The 26,623-nt window shown below is 37.4% G+C and overlaps 2 protein-coding genes across 8 annotated transcripts in view; one reads left to right on the top strand and one right to left on the bottom strand.

Moving 5' to 3' along the window:
* Window positions 1-12,538, top strand: part of chmp2ba (charged multivesicular body protein 2Ba) — a 24,189-nt gene extending 11,651 nt beyond the window's left edge. Inside the window, exons 3-6 of the mRNA XM_048602881.1 lie at window positions 1,645-1,839; window positions 5,656-5,758; window positions 8,719-8,825; window positions 10,995-12,538. Of these exons, the coding sequence (XP_048458838.1) occupies window positions 1,645-1,839; window positions 5,656-5,758; window positions 8,719-8,825; window positions 10,995-11,105 (516 nt within the window). The 3' untranslated portion in view covers window positions 11,106-12,538. The remainder of the gene's footprint in view (window positions 1-1,644; window positions 1,840-5,655; window positions 5,759-8,718; window positions 8,826-10,994) is intronic.
* A 3,204-nt stretch (window positions 12,539-15,742) lies between these two features.
* pou1f1 (POU class 1 homeobox 1) overlaps window positions 15,743-26,623 on the bottom strand; it is a 49,917-nt gene continuing 39,036 nt past the window's right edge. For all 7 annotated transcript variants that reach the window (XM_048602876.1, XM_048602877.1, XM_048602879.1 and 4 more), the window contains 3 exons: window positions 25,607-25,771; window positions 22,472-22,532; window positions 15,743-17,013 (listed from right to left, as the gene is read on the bottom strand). In XM_048602876.1, the coding sequence (XP_048458833.1) occupies window positions 16,800-17,013; window positions 22,472-22,532; window positions 25,607-25,771 (440 nt within the window). In that variant the 3' untranslated portion in view covers window positions 15,743-16,799. The remainder of the gene's footprint in view (window positions 17,014-22,471; window positions 22,533-25,606; window positions 25,772-26,623) is intronic.

The raw sequence follows: 26,623 nt of genomic DNA, 5'->3' as shown, positions 1-26,623 counted from the left end.
CCTGCCTGTTTCACAACGTCCTCCTCTAGCCCACCTGCCTGTTTCACAACGTCCTCCTCTAGCCCACCTGCCTGTTTCACAACGTCCTCCTCTAGCCCACCTGCCTGTTTCACAACGTCCTCCTCTGTAACTAGATCCCTCTCAGTTGTGAATACTGAAGAAAAGTATTCATTAAGGACCATTCATAATCGCATATAGAAAGTTGACGCTTTGTAAACAATTTTTTGATAATTTAACTTTAACAAACAGAAGTCTCGAAGATATGCATTGTTTAATTAGATAAAGAAAGTACATAACCTTGAGAATTGGGGATGATCCACTGAAATCAAATGACAAATTGAATGGAATGTGATGGTCTTGTTAAAGTTTGAAAGCAGTATCCTGCTGTCTAACCAAGGTGTTGGGGATCTGTTCCCCCCTCATCTTTTTTGTTTTACAATACAATATCCTTTTATTGTCACATGTTTTGGTCCATCTTTGATTTGGAGAAGACTGCTCTATCAAGTCTGCCCAATGAGAACTGCTGCCTCCAAAGACTGCCTGATGAGCACCACCCTGGACCCCCGAACACTTATTAATTTACCCTGTTTCTAGCAGCAGATAATTGGCATTGTGTCAGTTAATCTGCCTTTTGGCCAGTGACCACAGGACAGCTATTCATGACATCACATGACCATTGTCTCCTTGCTCATCTCGTATTGAAAGTTAGCTTTCATTCTTTTCAAGAAGAAAACCTTTTTACTTTTGAAAACACTGCACTCATAATAGAGTAATGTGACACCAGATAAATCTTTTTATTTATGCTGGTAGAAAGCAAGTTGTCACTGTAACACTGTTAAATGAAATCTCATACTACACAGGAAATGCTAAATATGGAAGACTAAAAGCACGTCATAGAATCTACCCTTTGTCCATTAACATTCAGTGGAGTTGTCATCACTAAATACCCTGTTATCAACATCCTGGGGGTACCACTCCCCATGAAGTGAACTCTGTTAGTCATATAAATACAATGGCTACAAGATCAGGTCAGAAGCTCGGGAATCCTACTACGAGTAACTCGCCTCCTATCTTCCCAAAAGGTTTTCCGCCATCTGCAAGGCACAAGTCAGGAGTGTGATGCAATACTCTCTATGTGCCTGAATGATTGCAGCTTCAACAGGATTCAGGAAGCCTGATACTACTAAAGTCAAAGAAGCTGCTTTATTGGCACCGCATCCACAAATACTGACTCCCTCACCACTGATGCTGAAAAGGTGGACCCTGATTTAAGGCGATCAAACATTGAATTATTGACAAAGGTTTCAGAAGGTGACAGCTTATTCATAGTTTTGGGAGAGAAAAGCAGGCTAGAGATGTAGTGGTAGTTTGCAAAGACAGCAAGGTCACCAGTGGATTTTTTTAGGTGAGAGCTGATGTCAGCTTGGTGGTGTCAAAGAGACTGGACAGAACTAAGTACATCTTAACTTGACGTTTCTATTTTTTGAGTTGGTGAAGGATCTGCACGTGCCAATTAATTTTGCATGTTACAGGTTTTGATGAACCATCTGTATTTCTCGGATTTAATGTTTTAATTTTAGTTTTCTTGCATTAGAAGATTTCTTTCTTCCCTCTTTTTATGCTTGGTATTTATTTTACTTACAGGAAATGGAAATTAAGAAAATGGCCAAGACTGGCAACAAAGACGTTTGCAAGGTTCTTGCAAAACAACTGGTGCAGTTGCGGAAACAGAAGACCCGTACATATGCTGTGAGTTCAAAGGTCACTTCTATGTCCACCCAGGCTAAATTAATGAATTCTCAGATGAAGATGGCTGGTGCCATGGCCACCACAACAAAGGTACATTTTTGAAAAAATATCCTTTGTATTTTTAAATATTGATAAAAGCACAATTTATCTGGGCGTAAAGATTGTAGAGAATCCTTTGTGTATAATTTAAAGTAAATGTAGTATATTAAATTCTGACTTTAATTCTATGTTAATAAATAAGAGATTAACTCCTTGTAGGAGAAGGAGGCATTTCAGTACAAATGGAATTTTGCATCCTTGTCCTGTTAGTAGTTCTATTTTATGCAGCCTGCTTCCCTTGGGGTTCTTTGCCCTCACTTTATGATTTGTCAGTCTCTTAACAGTGGGTATGTAAGGCATGATTCTCTTGATCTCCCATAAAATTGTGTAGTCTGGATTCATGTGAGGGCACAGTAGGGCTTCTGCAGTTTTATATCTTGCTGGGTAGAGCCTTGGCAGCAAGTGAAGGAGATTGGAGATGAAACAGACTTTAAAGCACATTTCATTATGGCACATACAGGTATTGTACTTTAAAGTAGTATTTAGATATTCTTTGCATATAAACAAAATATTATTTTACAAAGCTTTTCACAAAACCTTTTAAAATTGGTGAGAACTTTGATTAACTACTATTAAAAGATCAAATGGCTTTCCGTTTTCCTTTTGTAATTTTGGGAACTAGCTCTGATATCAAAACAGAATTTAAATTTTTTACAAACAACTTCAGATATATAGAAGTCTAAATTATGCATGTGCAGTTAAGTGATGCAGATTTCAAAGAAATTATGAAAGTTGCAGAAAGTTTTCAATTTTTCACTAGGTTTTAAAAGGAAGAAATTTAAAATGAGGTAAGAATGTCTGTGTTTCACTAAACTTATTATAAATTCAAAATTGCTGGCTCTCAAGGTCTGGTTGTGATGAGCTCTGTCACATCTCACCTGAGTGTCTTCCTCGTGGAAATAGGGTTCACTGCAGAGTAACAACAAAATTATTTCAAGTTGGCCTTGAATATTTTACTTGTGAGTTTTGTTTTCCCATTGGATGCATATAAGGGATAAATTCCCTTGAATTTTCACTGCCTTAGGGAAATAACTGAGTGTTAGCAATGTCTCTTCAGTGTGTTCAATATCATACCAGATGTTAGAAGACCCTGTGAAAAAGAACAATTGTGTGAAGAGCAAACAAATTAAATGGAGTTGATACTGCAGAAAAATAGATCAGACAAAATAAAAACGTGATAATTCATTTGGATCATTTTGTATGTGTTCAGATACTTTATAGGGATTAAAATGGGAATCAAATTTAGGGTGTATTTTTATAATGTCTATTGAATATCATCCCTAAAACAACAAGTAACTGGTAAATATTTGCAGTCAAATTATGGAGCAATTGGCTTAATGCAATTTGTCTCTTTAAGGACTGGGCTCTTGCTGTAAATGTTGGGTAATATAGAACTGAGGATACCCTTGGGGAAATATCAACAAATAATTGATTATATAATTAGCCAGGAGTACAGATGTGTTTTTTTTCTCTAGGATTTCCCTACAGAATTTTGTCATATGAGTAAAAAGTTATTTAGAACGGCAGTTTCTATCCCAATAGGAAATGTTATTATGCTTCATTTTAATCTGTTGCCTTTTTTTTAAAATGAAATTTTAGTTTGCTAGCATCAATAAACTGCTCTCTATTTTATACAGACATATAGGAAAGAGGGACATAGAATCAGGTTTATGCATCCCTAGATTTTAAGACCATAAGATTTTAGGAGCAGAATTAGACCATTCGGCCCATTGAGTCTGCTTCACCATTCAATCATGGCTGATATGTTTCTCAACTCCATTCTCCTGCCTTCTCCCCATAACCCTTGATCCCCTTGCTTATCAATAACCTATCTGTCTCAGTCTTAAATGTACTCAATGATTTGGCCTCCACAGCCCCCTGCGGTAATGAGTTCCACAAAGTCATCACATCTGGCTGAAGAAATTATTCCTCATTACAGTTCTGAAGAGTTGTCCCTTCCCCCTGAGGCTGTGCCCTGGGTCCTAGTCTCTCCTGCTAGTGGAAACATCACCTCCACATCCACTCTATCCAGGCCTCTCAGTAACCTGTAAGTTTCAATGAAATCCCCCATCATCCTTCTAAACTCCATTGAGTACAGACCCAAAGTTCTCGACTGCCCCTTATATGACAAGCCCTTCATCCCCAAGATCATTCTTGTAAATCTTCTCTGAACCCCTCCAATGCCAGCACATCTTTCCTTAGATACAGGGCCCAGAATTGTTCACTGCATTCCAAATACTGTCTGACCAGAGTGTTGTGAAGCCTCAGAAGTACACCTCTGTTCTTGTTTTCTAGTCCTCTTAAAATAAATGCAAACATTGCATTTGCACTCCTAACCACCTTAAGATAATCCTGAACTAAGATTCCCAAGTTCCTGTGTGCTTCAGATTTCCAAAGTCTTTCCCCTTTTTATAAAATAGTCTACACGTCTGTTTTTCCAACCAAAATATATAACCTCACATTTTGCCATATTGCATTCCATTTGCCATTTCTTTGCCAGCTTGCCTACCATATCCAAATCCTTCTGCAGCCTTCCTGCTTCCTTGACCACCTGTCCCTCCACCTATCTTTGTGTCATCTGTAAACTTAGCAGCAGTGCCCTCAGTTCCTCTTATCCAGATCGTTAGTGTATAATGTGAATTGTTGTGGTTGTAACACTGACCCCTGAGGAACTCCATTAGTCACTAGCTGTCATCCTGAAAAAGACCCCTTTATCCCTACTCTGTCTTTGCTGGTCAGTCAAACCTTTATTCATGCCACTACCTCAGCCCTAACACCATGGGATCTTGCCTTATTTAGCAGCCTCCTGTGCAGCACAATGTCAGAGGCCTTCTGGAAATCCACATAGATTGTGTCAACTGGTTCTCCTTTGTCTAACTTGCTTGTTATCTTCTCAAATAATTCCAAACAGATTTGTCAGCTGTGACCTCTCTTTAACGAAGCCTTGCTGATTTGGCCCTATTTTGCCACACACATCCTAGTACTCTGCAGTCTTATCCCTGATAAGACTCTAAAATCTTACCAATGACTGAGGTCAGGCTAACTGGTGTATAGTTTGCTGTCTTCTGCCTCCCTCATGCCCTCAAACAGATTGCCTCGTACACCTTTCATGAATTCCTTTTCTTGAGATGTGCTACTGATTTCCCTAGTCCTCCATGATAGAAGAAAAGGCATGTATGAAAGGCATTATCTCCTGATTTATTTTCTTCCTGACATCCTGACCACTGATAGGAGGCCTGTGCTCAAATCCCATCATGGTCTCTTTGTGGTTCCTCAACTCTACCCACACAGATTCTATACCTTCTGACCCTGTAACATTTCTTGCTATCGATTTAATTTCAGTTCTTACCAACAAGGCAACCCTGTCCCCTTCTGCCCATCTGCTTGTCCTTTTGTTAGGACAAGTATCCTTGGATTTTAGATTTTGTGCATTTCCCTTGAGGAAACTTGGATTGCTGCAAACATGTATAAGTGTTAAAATTACATTGACACCCATCTGATATAAAGTAAGTGTTTATTTTCCTATTGACTATTGGAATTGCACCATGCCTGAGTAATGTGCCATTGCGTATGCCATTATGACATTTTTGTTATCTGGACGATATTAGTGTTCAGGTTTCTATTGCAAATTTTCATTGGTTTGGGTCCATGTATCATTAGTCTCGAATAAAAAAAAAAAAAAAAAAAATTGTAGCTGATGCAGAAGGATTACATTATTTAAAATTGCTAGTCCTTCTCCCTTTTTTATTAGTTGACATACTACTGAAATAATTTGAGATTTTTTTGAAAAACACTTTTATATTTTAGACCATGCAAACTGTGAACAAGAAAATGGACCCACAGAAGACCTTACAAACTATGAAGAATTTCCAGAAAGAAAACATGAAAATGGAAATGACAGAAGAAATGAGTAAGTGTGCCATTAGTGTAAATCTGCTGAGAATTGAATTTCCTAGTGTGTTGCTGAAGCACTTATTCAAAAGATATTTGGATATGAGATTTTCTGTCAATTCAGGATTTCTATACTTCTTTATTTCTGTAAGATTTCTATTAAAAAGTTATGTTAAAGAAATTTAAACCAAAGGTGACCATTATACATTTGGGATCTGAGGATATCTTGCTGTCCCTTTTCTTCCCACCCTGTTTCCACCCCACTGCCAAAAATACATGCTGTTAATGGGTAAGTTATTATAAAGCATTTGGTGCTTATTTATGTTCTTAGAACCAGGGGAAGAACTATTTAGATGCTGAATTTCCAAGTAATAAATTTATTTAGCCCTGGTCAGTGGATTTCCTATTGCCTTCCTACTAGCTTTTAATTAAATAATAAAATAAATGATGCATTCGTATACTTAGCCTGACTTTTATTTCCTGGAGATGCCTTTTTCAACAAATAGGTAATATTTAGTCTCTGAAACTGCATTTTTAATTTAGGAAAGGATTCAGCCTTCAACATATTTTGTGGTGATGAGTTTTTATGTTTAGTAGTGTTAAATTATGTGTGTAGCCAAAAAAGGCAATAGGGAATCCACTGACCAGGGCTAAAAAAAGTTTATTACTTGGAAATTCAGCATCTAAATAGTTCTTCCTCTGGTTCTATCTTAGTAGCACCAAATGTTTTATGGTAACTCCTCCATTAAGAACATGTATTTTTGGTGGTGGGGTGGAAACAGGGTGGGAAGAGATGGGACAGCAAGATATCCTCAGATCCTAAACACACAATGTTTCCCTTCGGTTTAAAATTCTTTAACATAACTTTATTTGTCCATCCAAATTGCCTATTTGAGAGGCAGAGTTTAAGATCAAAGTCTCCAATCTTTGGAGAAATAGTCAGGTCTCTTTCTGGGAATGGGATGTTCTGGTTTACAGGACCTTTTTGCTGTCAAGTGGAGATATGGATTGGGATGAAGTGCTAGATGGCAGTTGGGGAATTGGGCAGTCTGGATTTGGGAATTGGAAGCATTCAAGGTCGATCCTAAAGAATCGAGTGGTCAGCCCATGAGGTTCTGGCTTGTTTAGAACAGGGATTAGAATTGCATAATGGCACAGAATGGTAGTTGAGCTGGGAACAGGATTAATATCCTGAATTATGATGCATCAATAGTTACTATTGCTGAAGCAGATCTGAGAATAATTAAGAATAATTGACTGTACAAGTACTTGCATTAATTGCAGTTTACACACTTTAAATGTATGAATATATCATTAAATAAATTATGTCAAAATGTAATCTCAAATGCACTAAATAAACTCAGATTTTGTAAGTTGCTAGAACGGTGAAAAATGTTAGTGGTATTTAGATACTTAATCTCAGGCTTTGAGGATTGAGTGTAATCGATGAAGCCCATTGAGTTTTGAGCAGAGTTTGAAGCTGACCCTGACATTTAGTTTGGATTTTGGAAGAGAGCTGAATGATTCGTGATTGGTTGGTTCGGATTGTCGGGAACGTTGCCAGCAACACTTGGTGTCCAGCTGGCCAGGGAATTAGCTGCAAATCAGCTGTGCTAGATAGAGAACTGGCTGCTGTACTCTAGTGTTGAAAAGTCAAACCTGGAATAGTCAATGTGGCCCTCATTATGAGAGAGGAATTGAAACCAGTGTTCTGGCATGCCTGAGGCTAGGAAGAAATTGGTGCTGGAGTACTTGGCTGAGCCTGCGAGGTGGCAAGTAGAAAGGAGATGCTGTAATAAAACAGAAAATTCTGCAGAGACATAGCAGGTCAGTCTGTATGTGTGGAGCAAAAAGTTAATGTTCCTGGTAAGTGACTTTCCATCATAACACTCCACAGATCTTGTCTGACCTGCCAGGTATTTCCAGCATTTTGTTTCCCAGCATTTGCAATATTTCACTTTTTTATGTTATTGTAGGAGAGATGCTGCATTTGGCTGGGGCAGTAGCAAAAGGGCTGATTATTATCATGGCAGGTTAAATTGAATTAAATTCAAAGTATCTTTTAAACAAGATAGTCTATGATCACTGTGGTTACATGTCAATTAACAACATTACAGGCTCAACAGCTCTCCAGAATTACAAAGGGTTCAATACAAGTTTTAGTGTGTATGCACTTCTACTTGCACTTTATTTTTTGAATGCTTTACATCACCTATACTCAATTACGAATTTCAGGATTTGAGTAAGAACATAGAAAATAAGAGGAAGAGTAGGCCATTCGGCTCTTCAGCCCTGTTCCGCTATTCAGTACGATCAAGGCTGATCATCCAACTCGGTGCACTGTTCCTGTTTTCTCCCAAAACCCTTTGAACCCTTTAGCACTAAGAGCTGTATCTAACTTCTTGGAAACGTTCAGTGTTTTGGCTTCAAACGCATTCTGTGGCACTTGTGATTAGACTTATTCCATATACTTCCTTCTCCTAATGTTGCTCAGGTTAGTTCAGAAAAGTGTCTAACTCCAAACGATAGAAAATCAAGAAATAAATATAAAACACCAATTATCCACATGTTAAATTCGGTCTTGTTGAAATGGGCAGCTCAGCATTGCTATATTAATAGTAGTTAGCTCATAAAGCAAAAACACTAGTACTTTGTATATGAAGTCTTCAGCTAGTGAATTTTCCATGCCAGAATAATGTATTAAAATGCTGTTTCCTTCTTGCCTTCAGATTAATGCTGAGAACTCACGGTGTTATGGTACAAAAAGAAATAACTGTATCTGAAAGCATAAACAAATAAGCACCTGTAGAGGTTAAGTTAATGGTGTAGAGTTAACATAGGAAGTCGACATGGTTTTACTGAATGGCTGCAAGCTCCAGTGGATTGCTATTACTTGTGTTCTTGCATATTGCAGTTAGAATTGTGATGTACTGTCAAATGGAACATGAATATGAACACTAAATATATGGTTTCTTCCAGTGAGTGATACATTAGACGACATTTTTGATGAGTCTGGAGATGAAGAGGAAAGCCAAGATATTGTGAACCAGGTGTTGGATGAAATAGGAATTGAGATTTCTGGAAAGGTATTTACCTGTTTCATTTTTAGAGATTTCATATCCATTTGAAGACTGCAGATGTTGTCATTGAACAAAAAACTAGAAAATGTTATTTGTTTAAGCTGCATCCTAACAGAAAATGATCTGTGTTTTTCATTTATAATTGTACTTTTCCTCTGCTGTGCATCAGTGAAAAAAAAACTCTGGTACTGCAAAGCAAGTTGATTTTCCACAAGTATTTGGTTCTAATCACTCGTCCTAACTGAAAATCCAACTAAGATACCATCAGATTGGAAATTTAAAATTCTAGTGCAATAGGGAGGCAACAGCCTAGTAGTAGTATTGCTGGACTATTATACAGAGATCAAAGTAATATTCTGGGGACCTGGGTTTGAATCTTGCCATGGCAGATGTTGAAATTTGAATTTTTAAAAAGTCTGTCATAAGAGTCTAATGATGACTATGAATCCATTGCCCTCTAGAGTGCGGCCTCACCCAGTGTGTCTGCATGTGACTCTAGATTCACAGCAATGACTCTTAACTGTGATGTGCAGCGACATCCTTAACTTGTCGATGAATACAAAATGGCCACCTAGATTTAAAACAAAAACACATACCTTGTCCCTTACTAGGATTTCTATAATGTTAACTGCATAATCTCAGGACAGAAATCTGATTTTAATTATTTGTTGACTGAGAAGAGATAATGCTGCCAACATTATCTGATTCTTAATTTAGTCTTTTTTTTGACTGTAAAATGTCCTAGTAAACCCATGGCCAGGAGGTTTAACCTCTACCAAGTTTTCTTGCTTTCAGTATTTTGATGAAAAACCATTTGAAAGTTTACAATTTAAGACTTAAATTGTATTACTTAGATTGTGCTAAAATTGTTTGAAAATTAGTAAACTAATTTAAATGCTCTTCTCTCATGGGAATTAATCAATGAAGGGAAACTTTTTTTTCCCCACCTAAGATTTGTCATTTGAAGCACCAGAGCTAGTTCGAAGCATAGTTGATACTAATTACTTTTTTTTTAAACTTGAAGCCCAAGTGTGGTTGAAAATCGTTGCATCTATGTAATTTATAGAAAAGCTAGAAATTGCATTTTGAAATTGCAATTGCAAACGGTTTCACACAGAGCTCATTTTTAATGAATAGGGTTTTGAAACTTGGACATAGACATAAGGCAAAACAGTGAAGACAACTCAGGACATTTTTCACCCAGAGAAAGTGGTGGTCTAAAATTTTTAAAATCATGCCCAAGCAATCAGTTTCTCCCCCCACTAACTTCAAAGTTTAGAACTTATCTAGTCAAAAATAAGTATTCTTTCATGGTTAATGCAGCAGTGTACTTCTTACGTTTACTAAAAGTAATTAAGGGAATACCCAAGTCTTGTACCTACCGTTTAGTCTGACTAAATTCCAACTTCTGTTATATGGATATTATGTATTTTTATAGTGTGATGTTGCTGAATCACTTTTTAAAAATGTGAATTCTAAGTATACGTTGGTCTTTAAAGCATCAATTCTAAGTGTGTCGGTTGAAAGAAAAGGGTGCATAGGTGGACAACTGGAAGTTTTACTATAATGATTTGATACTCATAGCAATTATTTGGAATATTTCCCCTAATAGTCACTAAGCCTAGACTTATCATAATCCTATTCAGTTAAGCTGAAAAAGTGAATATCTGTGCCTTGCCTTAAAGGAACTAAAGAACACCAGGAAAATTACCCGTCTGATCCGATGACTTTAGTCTTCCTATACTCTGTGGATTTTAGTATAGGAAGATCCTAGAAGCAGTTTCACAAGTGGGATAATGAGGGGTAGAGCTCCAGTTGCCTTCCTGCCCCCCTGTGATTTTAGTCCAGGGATGGAAGCTGGTGGACAATCTTCGGGTCACTTGAGAACCTTAAAGCTCACTTATGCATGTCATCTTGCCACTATTGGTATTGAACCAATGGCAGGTATTGGCAAAGCCTTATGTGAGTGGGTCCCTCCTTACCAGGCATTGTGGCTGGTGGAGCATAGATTTTGGAGAAATGGAGGAGGTCTAGTGAAGGCTCACTACCCAAAATGTTTCCTGTTCTCAAATTCTGGCTGGCTGCTAGTGGATTTGCATCTCTTTTGTTTTTATTGCTTTGTTTTTAAATGAAATATTTTTCACACTATGTGAGTAAAACTTGTTTTGTCCACAGATGGCTAATGCTCCATCAGCAGCGAAAGGTCTACCCACAGCATCCACATCTAAATCTCAAATCTCGGATGAAGAAATTGAACGGCAGCTGAAAGCTTTGGGAGTGGACTAGTTGATCTGGCTGTTATTGGGGGAGGAGGAAATCCTTGATCATATGTGAATAATGCCTTTTACCTTGACTACATGGATCTACCTGAAAGGCACCATTAGATAAATAATGGAAGCATCGTGGATATTCTTCTGTAACTTTGACAAAAATGCTTATTTACAAGGCCAGAATTTAAAGCCACACTCTGCCAAATACCATAACCTATTGCTGCTTTAAAACTAATGTCTTGATTTTTGAAGTGGAAATTAAGTGTGTATGGTTAGTAATGTCTTTTAATGATTGACAGATGTATATCAAGCACGTTACATGCGTTTGATTTGTTTGGTTCTACTTGTATAACAAACCATTTGTTATGGTATCCGACTAAAATGAAGATGGTGTTTGCCAATTTGAATATTTGAGTAACAGTTTATTACAAGCTACATTAAGATCTAATTTATGAAAGTTGCTGTTTTTGGGTTGATGTGCTGTAGTAGCATACGCACAATGCAAAAATCAGCATTGTCACTCAGTTTGGATTTTGATTTTCTTTTTGTGTGGTTTGAAAACTAGTAGCACAAAACTCTCTTTTGTGGGCAGTCTCTAACTCTGATTTCTGGGGCTTCATGCTGAATGTAGAATAACAAAGCTTCAGTAAACCCACATTACAAAAATGTAATGGAACACAGAACATGTCCTTGCCACTTTATGAACAAGGCTGATTTCATTAATCAGGAAATACAGTGTTGTGTGGTCTTCCTAGCATTTAATGTTATCTCTACACGTTTTTGCATCTATAGATGCACATAGCCTCAGCTGGCAGAGTAATTTAGCTTTATTGGTTGAATCTTACATTCTACAGCTGGGAGACTAAGCCTGGTATCTATGGTATAACAGCAACCTATATAATTACCTGAAGCTCGTTGCAAGACCTTCAAATTAACACTTCACAACATCCATGCAGTTAATGGATGTAAATAATTCGCTATAGTATAATAGTAAAGAAAGACTTAAATTTGTATAAACCATTACTCGGCAATAAATACTGTGGATGTGGGGAAATCCTGAAATAGATACAAAGTACTGCAAATATTCGGCAGGTCTGACAGATCATGAGGAGGTGATGGTTTCATGACAATGTCACTGAACAAGCAATCCAAAATGCCAGGTTATTTTTCTGGTGACAAAGTTTCAAATCCTACCATGGCATATGGTGAAATTTGAATTTTTAAAATAAAAGCTAAGCTAATGACAACCCCATAGCCACCGCCCATTTTTTTTTTTTTCTGAAAAATAGCTGGTTTACTGATTTTTAGGGAAAGAAATCTGTCAGCCTTACCTGGTTTGACCTACATGTGATTCCAGATCTACAGCAACATGGTTGAAACTTAACTGTCTCTGAGTAATAAATGCAACACCAACATCCCATGAATGAATTAAACAAAAACTATGATGGACGTCTTTGACTCCCTGTGCTCATATATTTTGACTAGGTTCAAAACTTATCTATTGTATAGATCTGTAAATATGTCAATATTGTATACACTATTATTCATCGTGCTTTGTTTCTTCCTGCAAAAGAATTTCTAGCAAGTCCTTGTTTCAAAGGTGCCAGTTATCACTTGAAACTAACTTGGTTGAAACCAAGTTTTTTGTTGGGACAACAAAATATTTGTGAACACTAATTTTGTTCGCAGGTCTATAGGGTTATTTTCACTTTTGGATTTATTCTTGGAAGTAATTTGAAACTTGATTTACATTTCTGATGTAAGTGATGGTATTAACTTTCACTTAACTGAATCCCTTGTGTTTTTCTTTTTGCCATAATGCATTGTAGGGTATCCTTTCAAGGAGGATAACAATAATGCTGTATAAGGTACACACAGATTCCATTCCTTGTAAAGGAGATAACTGGTGTCCTAATTCTATAACCTGTTATACTGTTCAGTTGAAAATACTTCAGAATCAATATTTTCTCAAGTGCCTACTGATACATGTATAGGCAGTCGTGTTTTATGACATTATAACAATAATACCACCTTTTTCTTTCAGGGATACAGCAGAATTAATAGTTTTCTTCATGGCTTATTTAAGTTAGCAACTAATTTAATAAAAGAACAAAGGCCTATGTTTTGTAACATTTAGGGGAGTATGGACATAATGTCTATGCTATTGAATTTTTTCCAAGTTCATTCAAGCTAAAAGTTGAATATAACAAAGTCTGTTGCAAATTATATGCCACATCTATTGGGAAGTGGTGAAAGCAAATACTCTCAATTAAAGCCTTAGACAATTTGCTTTAAGATTGTTCAGGTAGTGTTTGGTGTCTTTTTATTAATCCTACATTTTTCTTAAGTGATCAAAGAAGTTTTATTGGGATAATGGTAACTAATAAGCTTAACTAAAATATTTTTAGATATTTGAAATTGAGTAATTGAAAAGTAATTTATAATTCTGATTTTGCATAAAAATGACAGGTTAAAATTTATTACTATAAGTTTGTAAGATTGCCAGCTTAACTTTAAATAATGGAGTTTTTTAAATGTACACTGCACTGTTCTCCAGTACTGACAAATGCATATATAATATAATTGGAGCATTCAAAGCAGTATTTAAGGAATGCGGTACATTTGTGTTATACTGTTTGGAATACTTTTCTTTCTTTCGGCTCTTAATTTACTGATTGCTAAAACTGTTTTAGAAGATCAAAGAGAGAAAAGAAGTTTGTATTTAGACCAAAAGTATATAACTTGAAAATAGTGCACTGGTTCATTTGCAAAAATAAAGTCTGAGAAATCTTGAAACCTGCACAAACATGTTGTGCTAACAATGTGCATTGTACCTTTCATTCCATCAAAAAGTTAGCACAAGTAAATGACAATCTTTTCTCTTCCTCATTTGTTTCTTTTTATTAGTGGTGGTGCAATTTATAGCAGTCTGTTGCCTGAGCTATGATTCCAGTTTCACACTCCAAGCTCAGTGCTTGAATGCAAATATCAAAGCCAGCGCAATATTGAGGGAGTGCTGCATTTTTGAAGATTTGGCCTTCCAGATGAGCCATAACTCCCAGGATATTATTTTGAGGAAGAGCATGGGAGTTATCCCTGATGTCTTAGTCAATTTTCTTTTTCACTTCATCAACACCTCAAAAACCTCATCATTATTAGAGGAGATGATAGCCTAGTGCTATCATTGCTGAACTGTTAATCCAGACACCCAGATAATGTTCTGGGGACCTGGGTTTGAATCCTGCCATGGCAGATAGTGGAATTTGAATTCAATAAAATATCTGGAATTAAGAATCTAATGATGACCATGAATCCATTGTTGATTGTCAGAAAAACCCATCTGGTTCACTAATGTCCTTTAGGGATGGAAACTGCCATCCTTACCTGGTCTGGCCTACATGTGACTCCAGATCCACAGCAATGTGGTTGACTCTGAACTGCCCTCTGGGCAATTTGGGATGGGTAATAAATGCTGCCCAGCCAGTGACGCCCTTGTACCGTAATGAATAAAAGATTTATCACTTTCTGCTCTTTTGTGAGAGTTTGCTGTGCACAAATTGGCTAGCACACTTGATGATTACACTTCAGAAGTACATTAGCTGAAAATATTTTGGTGTCCAGTGGTCATGTAAAACACTTATAATTGCAACTTTTTCTTCCTTTTCATAGAGTCTCATTCAACATCTAGTTGGCTGTTATGCCTTGTCTCCTTGCCATCTTGCCATACTCTATCTCTGACTGAGCTTTTGATTACCTGCACAATGTCCTGAGTGGCTTGACAATTTCTTCTTGTTTAAAATGGTCCTGTGAAGCACCTGGGATATTTCATTAAGGGTGCTATGTAAATATAATTAAAACTGATATGTAGGTACAGCAGGCAATGAGGAAGGCAAATGAAGTTATTTATGCTAAGTAAATAGAGTGCAGAAGTAGAACCTTGTTGCTGCAACCATACGAGACATTCATAAGACCAAACCTGGAGCATTGCGTCCCTTTGAGTACGGACGTAGTTGCATTGGAGACGATTTAGAGGAGGTTTATTTGATTGACCCTAGGGTTGAGGCATTTGTCTTGCGAACATAGATTGAGCAGTTGAGGCCTATACTCTGAAGTTTAGAAGAATGAGAGGAGCTCTAATTGAGGTGTATAAGATGCTAAAGGGGAATTATAAAGTAGACATAGAAAGAAAGTTTCCTCATATGGGGTAATCTAGAACAAGAGGTTATAGTTTTAGGATAAGGGATAGCAAATTTTAAATTAGTTGAGAAATTATTTCTCACAAAGGATGATGACTGTGTGGAAGTTACTATTCCAGATTGTAGTGAATGCTGGCATATTGAGTAAATTTGAGGAGGCGATAGATTTTTTTTAAAGTTAATAATGGGTTTAAGAGTTACGGAGAGCGGACAGGAAATTGGACTTGAGGCCTAGGTAAGATCAGCCATGATCGTATCAAATGGCACAGCAGGCTCAAGGGACTGAATTGCCTACTCCTGCTCCTAAGTGATATTCTTCCTTTTTTCTTTCTTTTGTCTCTCTGTGATTTCTTTTTAAATTTCTCTATACTACTCGTCTCATCTTATTCCATTTGTTCATTCTTTCCTTTTACTTGCAATGTGCAAACATTGGTGCTATTAAGCAGTTGACCAAATGTAAAATTTGACGTTTTTATTTCATGAAAATTAAACAAGACTGTCATAATAGGGAATTGTTATAGACATTGTTAATTTAGACACATTGCTATAGCATTCAGCTGCATTACAAAAATTATAACTAATCTTTACTGTCTTCTGGAGGTTCATGATTATCTTGTTTTCCCATTGTTGGCACTAAAATATTAATTACACAGGCACAATGAGTAACTGGGCATATTTCCTGAACTTGTGCTGCTATTGTTCCTTCTCTTGGAGTTCTCTCCTATTCACCGAGTACTTTATTTCCCCTTGATCCCAATTTTGAGAGATATAATATTCATTGTTTTTCACTAATATTTGAAATTTCACATAAAATGTTCAGGCTTCTGATGCTTTCTTCATCAAGTCAATAAATAATACTGCCATCAAACTCAATTGACTCTTGATTAATTTAGGAAAATCATGATATTGTCAATAATTTTCATAACACATGAACTTTACAATAAAACCCATGAGTTTTAAAATGAGCTCAATTGTCTAATTGTGAATTCTGCAAGATTAGTGCAAATTCTACTTCTTTGAGTGAAAATGACCAGATAACTAATAGATTAAAGAGAATTTGACTAAAAATTGGCTGGTTTGGTTGGTGAATAGCTGAGATGCAAAATCAGAATAATTGTTTGGTATCCAGACTATTGAGTTAACTGATGGCAACAAAACTGCCACAAGTGGCTTCTGTGTTTTATGCCAGGGTTTCATCTCTGGAAATTTGGTATTTCTGCAGGATGAAAGAGAATTAACCTCTAAGACAATACATCACTGCTCTCACCATCAACTTTAGTGAGAAGAATCAGCAGCACTCTGTTTAGAGGCTCACACATTAATGTGGTCACTTTGGCAAGGTACTTGAGAGAAGTATTGAAAATCTCCAAAAATTAAAGCAGTCATTAAAAGGTTGTGACCTAATTCCTCAGATGAAGAAAGATCATTTGACCGAAATGAGCAATAATTGTTTATTTTATAAATATATTCTGATTCATAAGTTTCTGTATGTTTTCCAATACTTTGGTTAATAGCTATCTATAATCATGATGTTCTTTGAAAGGAAACTGAAATGAATTGTGGTGCAGATTTGTCTTCACCCGTTTCTCTCTCTGCCGACGGTTACAGAACCAGACTCTGACAACTTCTTTTTCCAGATTTAGACTATCTGCCATCTGTATGATCTCCTGTGAGGAAGGTTTACTTTGATGTCCAAAGTGTGTCTCCAGGGCTTCTTTAGCCAGCAGGCTAATGGAGCAAAACAAGTGCAACATTAATTAAATTTGTTATTTAATAAATTAAGCTAGCACGTACAATTAGTTTGTTCTTGGCAATTGCCTGTGAATCAGAAGTGAATTTGCATGTCAATTTATGTTTTTTGATGGTATGAAATTTTCAGAATGAATTTTAAAATGATTATCTTTTCCAATATTTCATAATATTACCAAAGATATCCAACAGGAGAAAGATACATTTTAAATGGATATTTTGTTGGTTTCTCCAGCAATTGCTTTATTTTGTAATTCTGCTCAACTTTGTCTTGTGGCACTAAATTGAATTGTGGAATCCATTATCTAGAGGCTATTTCATGTCCACAGTAGCATTTGAGGTCTACACACACTTATGAGATGAATCATGGCACACACATATTTGTCAGTGTTGAATGCCTCCTGAAGTATGCAGAGTAGGCAGATCACTAGAGCTGTCATTTCAAGCTAATATCTGGTAATTGCAAGGGGCTGAATCAACATTCATCAAGTAGGACTTATTACCAGTGCTATTTAAAATGATTGTGCACTATCTACAAGTTAGTTGTGGGTTTATTTCTTCTAACATTGCTATGTTTACACAAGCGCTTAATGTTTTCTGCAATTATCAAACAACAAGTTACAAAAATCTACAAGAAGTGGTGTGGCAAATGCTGAAGGACATTTTTTGCTGACTTAAGGCTTCCGCACTAACCACTTAGAGTCTTAGAAACGTACAGCACAGAAAGAGACCCTTCGGTCCAACTCATCTATGCCAACCAGATATCCTACATAAATCTATCCCATTTGCCAACATTTGGCCCATACCCCTCTTAAACCCTTCCTATTCATATACCCATCTAGATACCTTTTAAATGTTGTAATCATACCAGCTTGCACCACTTTCTCTGGCAGCTCATTCCATTCACGCACCACCCTCTGTGTGAAAAAGTTGCCCCTTAGGTCCCTTTTAAATGTTTCTACTCTCACCTGAACCTGTGCCCTCTAGGTTTGGATTCACCCAATCCTGGGGAGAAGTCCTTGTCTATTTATGCCCCTCATAATTTTATAAACCTCTATGAGGTCATCCCTCAGCCTCTGATGCTTCAGCGAAAATAGCCCCATTCTATTCAGCCTCTCCCTGTAGCTCAAATCCTCTAACCCTGGTGACATCTTTATAAACCTTTTCTGAACTCTTTTACGTATCACATTATCCTTCCTATAGCAGGGAGACCAGAATTGCAGTAGTCTGATTGTGGCCACTCCTATATTCAATGCACTGACCAATAAAGACAAGCATACCAAAAGGCTTCTTCACTATCTTATCTACCTGCAACTCCACTTTCAAAGAACTATGAACCTGCACTCCAAGGTTTCTTTGTTCAGCAACACTCCCCAGGACCTTACCATTAAGTCCTGCCCTGATTTGCCTTTCCAAAATGCAGCACTTCACATTTATCTAAATTGCTTCTAGGTATGCTCCGTACTCTCCTTGGAATAGAGTATGCTTTGGAGAGTAAGCAGAAGGTGTGCAAAACATGACTAGCTGCTGGAAGAGGGAGGGGAATGAAAGGAGTCTCAGGAAAAAGACATGCTGTTCAGGGAGTATTTCTCTTAACCTGGGAATTACCAGTGGGCAGAACAAAATGAGGTCTCAAAGTGAGAGACTAGCAGTTCTGAGATGAGTAACCCACCTCTTGACTCTACCATCTAGAAGGCATAAATCATAAGTGAAGGGAATGGTCTCCACCTGCTTGGATGAGTGCAGCTGCAACAATGTTTGAGAAGCTTGATGTCCCCCAGAACAAAGTAAGGCACTTGATTCACACCCCATTCACCAGGATCAGTGTTCACTCCCTTCACCACTGATGCACAGTGGCAGCAGTGTGTACCAAGATACACTGCCGCAATTTGCCAAAGCCCCTTCATCAGTACCTTTCAAACCTACAACTACTACCACTTAGAAGTGACTTGGTCTTGTGACATGGAACTGTATTACTGTTCCCGCACTATTGCTGGATCACAGTCCTGGAACCCTAACACACTGTTCATCCTCCCTGGTACTCCCTGCTCCACACATTGCAGCAGTCCAAGAAGGCGGCTCCCACAATCTTATCTAGGGCAATTAACGATGGGCACTAAATGCTGGCATTGCCAGTGACATCCAAATCTTGTGAACAAAAAACACTTTAGCAAGGAACCATATGCAGAACATCAACACTTCTAAGACTGAATCCCTGTAATATGCCACCTGCTGATTGCCAGACCACTGTGACATCCTAATGCTCTTTTGCACATTGTAACCCAAAAGCATAATGGTAGCAATTTGAGCTTGCACGACAGATGTCTGAGCTTCAAATTCAAATCCCAGAGTGTGAATGGCTTCTGCTTAGCAGTAGAAGCTGAGACATTGGCTGTTAGATACTACATCATGGTTGGGGCCACAGTAGCTCATGGATTTGGCTACTACTTGCATGCTGTAAAGAATTGGACTCAAAGCTCTGTGCAAAATCCAATGCAATACGGTGTTGCATTCCCCCATTATTTTTGCAGAGCACACATGAGTTTTCTAGCAGGCCTGTTAATGCACCAAGCATTATGTTGTGCTTAGTCATCATCCTTCTGTGCCATCAAAGTCTTCAACTAAGTTTTCTACACCAGCACTGATGTCCAACCCTCTTGGGTGCCTGTGCTATCCTTTCCCCATAGCTGCATCCTGAATTCTCACCACATGCAAGTTTTGTCTGTAATCTATTCCTTAAATGACACAGAGCATCAATTTCTGAGCTGAGGATCCAAGTGTGAAATCAAGCAAAGGTGCTGTGTCTTCATCATTACTCACTTGTTGCTGCTTCTGCACCATTTGCATTTCTCAAGTAACAGGAAATAGCAAAGCACAAGGGTAAGGTTGCCGCATGGGGAGGTGGAGTGGTTGTGGTAGTAGTGGTAGTTAGGGTGAGGGGTGGTTCTTGCTTACACCATTTGCAGTTTGTAAATCAGAAGGCAGTATAAGAGTAGTGGTGGTGTGATTTGAGAAAGAGAAGGGCAAGCATTTTGCTGATTCCAGTGCCACTGTTAATTATGGCCTCAGCAGTGAGCAACTTGCATCCTTTGTTTAGCTCCTGCTACCCTGGATTTTTGTGCTGCTTTGTCCTATTGGGAGACAGAGATGCAATCAGTTTAGCTGACAATCAGTTTAGCTGATCACACTGTATTGATTGGATAACTGGTTATGTGCAAGCTGTGAAATGTGATTGTGAGGCTTGTAGCAGTGAAGTGTCTGACGGTCTGATGTAACAAACAAATGTCAGACATTAATCTTTTGATTGAGGGAGATTGTTGATCACTGAGTGATGGGGCTGTGATGAATTGTGAGGTGTTTGAGCCAAGGGGTTGCAGTTGTTAGAATATTCATTCACTGAGCTTGACAACTCATGTGAGGTAATTGAACTCCTTGCCCCACTATCCATACTGCATTCAAGTTCTTGGGCTTGACTCCTGGCATTGAACTCTACAGTGAACCACTCCAGTAGCCTCTGAGACCGTGTCCACAAGGCCGACTTGCATATACAGCATATATCACCCTCTTTGCACCTCTTCCACCAAGGTCTCCATTGTAGTGTCGGAAAACTTTAAAGCCTGTTCTTTCCTACACTCTTGAACTGTTATCAAGTCAGAACTAGCTGCATAATAACTACACCCGCTCCATCAACAATGCATGTCCTCTTTTAGACACATGGGCTACCTGTGCCAGAGTCTTGCAAATGTGGGCGTCTTGCTACCCATTCAACTACTCAACAGTGAACTTGGTACTTAGTTGCATTGGTTAATAAGCAGCATGATGTTGGCATACTGCCTACATTTGTGGAACTAGTCATAGATCACAATTCCCATGTCCTTTTCTGGGAATGAGCTATTTTAGTCCCCTTGGAGTTTGAATCAATGGGTTGTTGTGCACACTTAGTATATCATTTCCTATCAAATTTATACTTTTGCAGAAAATTAATGTCAAATTGTCAACTTCAATGTATGAGGCAATACTGTTCCTGTTTTCCACAGCACTCTGATTGAACAGTGTTGATCTTGCCAGGTGTCAGACTTCTGAAAATTTGCACATTTTGGTCATTATCTCATAAATAGCAAAAAAGCCATATCAAAGATTACAACATTAAATAGGATCACGTGATGTATGGGGTAGCATATTAGAATGGATAGAGAGTTGGTTGTCTAACAGCCTGCAGAGAGGATAAATAGGTCATTTTCAGGTTGGTAAGCTATAACCTATGGAATGCCACAAGGATCAGTGACAGGGCATGAGTTGCTTGCAATACAATCTATATTAATGAACTGGATGAAGGGACTGAATGTATGTTTGCTAGTAGGAAAGTAAGTTGTTAAAGGGCATAAACAGTTTGAAAAGGGATTTAGATAGGTTAAGTGAGTTGGTCAAATAATTGGCTGATGAACACAAAGCTGGAAAATTGTGAGCTTCTCCACTTTGACAGAAAAATAAAACAAAAAGCAGCACATTATTTAAATGGAGAGAGATTGCTGAACTCTGTCGTACAGGAAGATTTGGATGCCCTCATGTGTAAATTACAAAAAAATGTAAGTGCAGCAAATGATTAGAAATGCAAATGGAATGTTGTTACATATTGCAAGGAAAGTGGAATAAAAAATTAGTATAGTTTTGTTAAAGTCATGGAGGACCTTAGTCAGAAACATCTGGAGTCCAGTTAGAGTTTCAGGCTCCTTACTTTTAAAAAAATATATATGATTATATTAGAAGTAGTTCAAAATAGGTTCAACCAATGATTCCCTGAATGAAGAGGTTGTCTTATGAGGGTAAGCTGGACAGGTTTGACTTACATCTATCAGAGTTCAGAAGAATGAGAAACGATCTTTTTGAAACATATAGATCCTGAGGGGACTTGTTAGGGTGATTACTGAGAGGATATTTCCCTTTACAGAACAAACAGAGTATAAAAATAAGGGATCTTTCATTTAAAATGGAGCTGAGAAGATTTTTTTTTTCCTCTCAGAAGGTCACAAATCTGGAATTCTCTTCCCCAGAGAGCAGTGAAAACGGGGTAATCAAATATTTTGAAGGATAGGTTAGATTCTGATTGACAAGGGAGTCAAAGGATAGGGGGTAGGACAGGAAAGTAGAATTTCAACCATAATCAGCTCAGCCATGATCCTATCAAATGGTGGAGCAGGTTCAAGGGTCTGGATGATCTACATCTGCTCTGAAATCATATGTATGCATGTAAGTTTAATCTTGCTTGTCCTATGTGTAAAGACTAAAATATTATTGCTGTCTCGTCACAGCAAGAGTTCCATGTAAGACAAGAGTTGGCAAAATCCTAATCTTGCACACAAGATCCTTTTATTATCATTACATGGAACATGGGCACTTCACTTCCATATTAATGTTTAGATGCTGTTGTCATACACACCTGATTGTAGTTCTTCGCTTTCTTTTTCTTTCATTTGTTCCAGTTCTTTCATTATTTAAAGCTGCAAGGAAATACACAGTTACAAAATATAAATCACATACATGGTATGAACTGGCTATTTCTTTTCCACTTCTTCTGGTAATGTTTTACATTGAAAACTATTTAATTAAACAAGAATTCATCTGAGATAAGAATTCATCTTATCAGGAATAGAAGCAAGAACACCAAATATCAAAGGGAGGAACAATTTGTGCTGTATGAGAAAAAGATGTTGAGTGGTTGGTGTTGACTCTGATTGTTTGAGGCATCTGAGTTAGTTGTCTATTTCACTATAAAGGAACTAACTTCCAAGAATGCAGTAGGACAGTCCTTTTAATATATATTTGATCTATTTGTAATTACTATGAGTATGTTCAAATTTTATCAATGTTAGATAAAGCTCTGGTTCAGCCTCAATTAAACTGATGTGTTAAATTCAGAAGGATATATTGTCTTTGGAGGGGGATGCAGTGTAGATTCCGCAGAATTATGCTGGAGCTAAAAGGGTTCAATTAAGATAGAGATAACAAGGTGTAGAGCTGGATGAACATAGCAGGCCAAGCAGCATTAGAGGAGCAGGAAGGCTGACGTTTCGGGCCTAGACCCTTCTTTGTATTGACTAGGTTTTGTATTACCTTAAGTGGAGAAAATTAAGTATGATTTAATTGAGATTTTCTAAGATAATGAAAGCATTTAATAGGCTTGATAGGAACTATTTCCTTTGGTGAGTAATAGGGGGACATAGCATTCAAATCAAAACAAGGCCATTTAGCAGGTAATGTCATAAACACTTCTGTACACAAAAGGTGGAACATTTCTTCCTGAAGAAAACTGTTGAAACAATGTCAAATGAAAATTTCAAAGCTGAGATTAATAGATTATTGTTAGGCAAGATATTGTAGGTTAAGAAGGAAGCTACAAATAAGCGATGATCTAATTGAGTGACAGGACAAAAAATGGGGGATGACTTACCTACTTCTGTTTCTACATTAATCTTCTGCTTGACTATATAGGCTGTCTTAATTAGAATGCACCACCATTTAGCAAATATTTTTCTCAGGAATTTGGGGGCATAGAAATGAAAGATGTTTTGCAAGCAGGAGTATGAATATGATCTATTACTCAATAGTATAAAACTGAGGTATTTCTGGAAAAAAGAGATAAGCTGTTGAAATTTTACATTTTGTCCTTATCAAGATAGAAGCAAGAACACCAAATATCAAGGGGAGGAACAATTTGTGCGGAATGAGAAAAAGATGTTGACTGGTTGGTGTTGACTCTGATTGTTTGAGGCATTGCCATGGTGAATGCACAGATTGATCAAATGAAAGAAAAATGAAAGAAATTTGTGCATCTCAGATGGAACAGAATATAGGTCAGGACACAAATTTGTCAACAGCAACTAATCTGTTCAATCTCATTCTGCATGAATGCTTAAACTTGATAATGCATATTAAAATATGGTTTGATTCACACTATGCATGAATAGATATATTATCTGTTCAATTTCTCCAAGAGCAGATTAGGCCCAAGATTGTGACAGTTTTCATTTCCAAGTATATTAATAATATTCAAGTGAGATGCAGTTTCATAAATGAGTGAGTGTTAATGCAGGGTGATATTGAGCAGATTGGCTATATGTTTACAAATCTACTGTGCTTGATCTGAGATGTGCAAATTCATTTAGTTTTTTCCATTTGATCCATTTGTGCATTGTCCATGGAAAAATCTCAAGCGGAGTTGAATTCCAAACAATCAGCATTGTTTTGTCATGTAGTGTTAATTGTTGCTTCCTTTGAAAGTTGGTATTCTTGTGCCTGTTCTGATGAGCACAAGACAAAGCATGTTGCTTCATGTTCTACAATACTTAAATATCAATATTGTTGCTTTTGGCTACTGTTGTTTATATGGAATACCTCCATGTCAATATAGGATACATCAAATGCTAAATATGTCACTCTGCATAAATAATATGCATGTTTTGTCATCTTTCTGTCCCCAATGCAAAACAGCACATGCACCATTTTATATCCTTTTTCACTCTTCCAGACTACTTATTAGTGTTCTCTGAATAAGTCACCTTGCAACTTTAAATCCTCTGGCAAGATAAATTAATAGTACAAAAGGAGAAGCGTGGGTTTGACCTAGTAACCATTGCTGAGTCATAATTGGAGGGTGACAATGTTGGGAACTAATTGTTCTGTTAGTTGATCTTTTGGGAACATAGTAAAAATGGAAAAAGAAGTAAGATAGCTCAAATAATAAAGGACGACCTAAAGGCAACAGACAGAAAGAATCCTATTCCGGAAAATTTGAGTGATTTGGTGATCTGTGTGAAAATCTGGTATTTTGCTACTCCTTCATTTTACATTTGAAGTATTAGTTGCAATTCTAACCTCGGTAGGAGCCTATGACTGGTGAATAATGTGGATGTATTTAAGTGGAAGCTAGAGGAGTAAGTGAAGGAAAATGGAATGGATGATATGTTGATAAGTTTAGATGAAGAAGGAAATTCCTGTGGAACATAAACACACACAAGTTGAGCCAAAATCCTCATTTCTGCACTCCAAATACTACAGTATAAATGAAATCAAATATGAAGATAATAACAGAAGTTAATAACTTTCTAGACTCAAGAAATGTCAACAGCTATAAACAGCCATCTGTGTGGAGTTTGCACGTTCACCCCGTATCTGCGTGGGTTTCCTCCAGGTGCTCTGGTTTCCTCCCACAGTCCAAGGATGTGCATGTTCGGTGGGTTGGCAGTGCTAAATTGTGCTGTAGTGTCCAGGGATGTGCAGATAAGGTTGGATAGCTATGGTAAAAGTGGGATTACAGGGATATGGTGGGAGGCCTGAGTTTGGGTGAGATGCTCTTTGGAGAGTCAGCACAGACTCAACGGGCTGCTTTCTGCACTGTATGGATTCTAAGATTCTATAAATGTTTTAAAAAATGAAAAGATTACCTAAAATTAGTTTACAAAATACTAGATAGAAATATAAATATTCCATAAAACTGAATACCAATATGATGAATATTTCTGCACATTAATGTTAGATGGAACATTAATCTTCATAAAGATTGACAGCTACATACCTCCTGCTTGTTCTGCTTCATCTATCCACTTGGAAAGAATTGATTTGAGCTTACAAGCATTTTTGAAACTGAGCTGTAAATTTTCAAAGCGGCAAATAGTTGTTTGACTGAACTCTGAACCATGCACAGCAGCAAGAGCCTCACCAACATTAGTTTGAGTGTAACCTGTAACAAAAGAGAGGGAGAGAAAAAATGGGAGTGCTGATACAAAGAAATATAGGAACATAGATACAGGAGTAGGCCGTTCAAACACTCAAGACTGTTCCACCAGTTAAAGCAATAAATGCAACAAAAATAAGTCTTGGTACTTCTTTCAGAAATGTGAGGTTTGTTCAGGTTCTGGTTATTCTTGAAAACTATAATAACTATTTAATTTCTAATTAACTCAGAAGGTGTCCATTTTGGAAATGAAGTGACATTGTTTTATTATGCAACTTGTTTTTATATGCCCTATTGCCTCATTAATTTATAAACAGACAACCAAACATAACCACTTAGAAATAAGTGTATATTTCACATTCAAATTGTAAAGCTCACAGCTGAATGCCAGTGACATGGAGATTGACAAGGTACATGATTGAGATGTATAAAATTACGAGGGGCATAGATAGGAAGGAACTTTTCCCCTTAATGGAGGGCCTAGTGACCAGGGGGCATAGATTTAAGGTAAGTGCGAGATGGTTTAGAGGAGATGTAAGGAAGAACTTTTCTTTTCATGCAGAAGGTGAGTCCAATCTGGAACTGTAATGATGCTAAAGGCAAAAACCCTGAAAACATTTAATAAGTATTTAGATATACACTTGTGGTGTCAAGGCATGCCAGACTATGGGCCAAGTGCTGGAAAATGGAACTAGAACAGATGGTTGTTTTGATCCAAGGTAGACTAGATGGGCTGAAGAATCTTTTTCTGGGCTGTAGATGCTTCTGATGCAAACCCTGGGATAAAGAGTCCCCATGTTATAAACTGCCGTTTGTTTTATGGATGCTGTAGTTCTACTTTGTTTTGCTGCATTTGTT

Source organism: Rhincodon typus, chromosome 11, assembly GCF_021869965.1.
Source record: "Rhincodon typus isolate 14 chromosome 11, sRhiTyp1.1, whole genome shotgun sequence".
NCBI lineage: Eukaryota > Metazoa > Chordata > Chondrichthyes > Orectolobiformes > Rhincodontidae > Rhincodon > Rhincodon typus.
The sequence above is the reverse complement of the archived record's forward strand: the minus strand, read 5'-3'. Positions and strand labels throughout refer to the sequence as shown.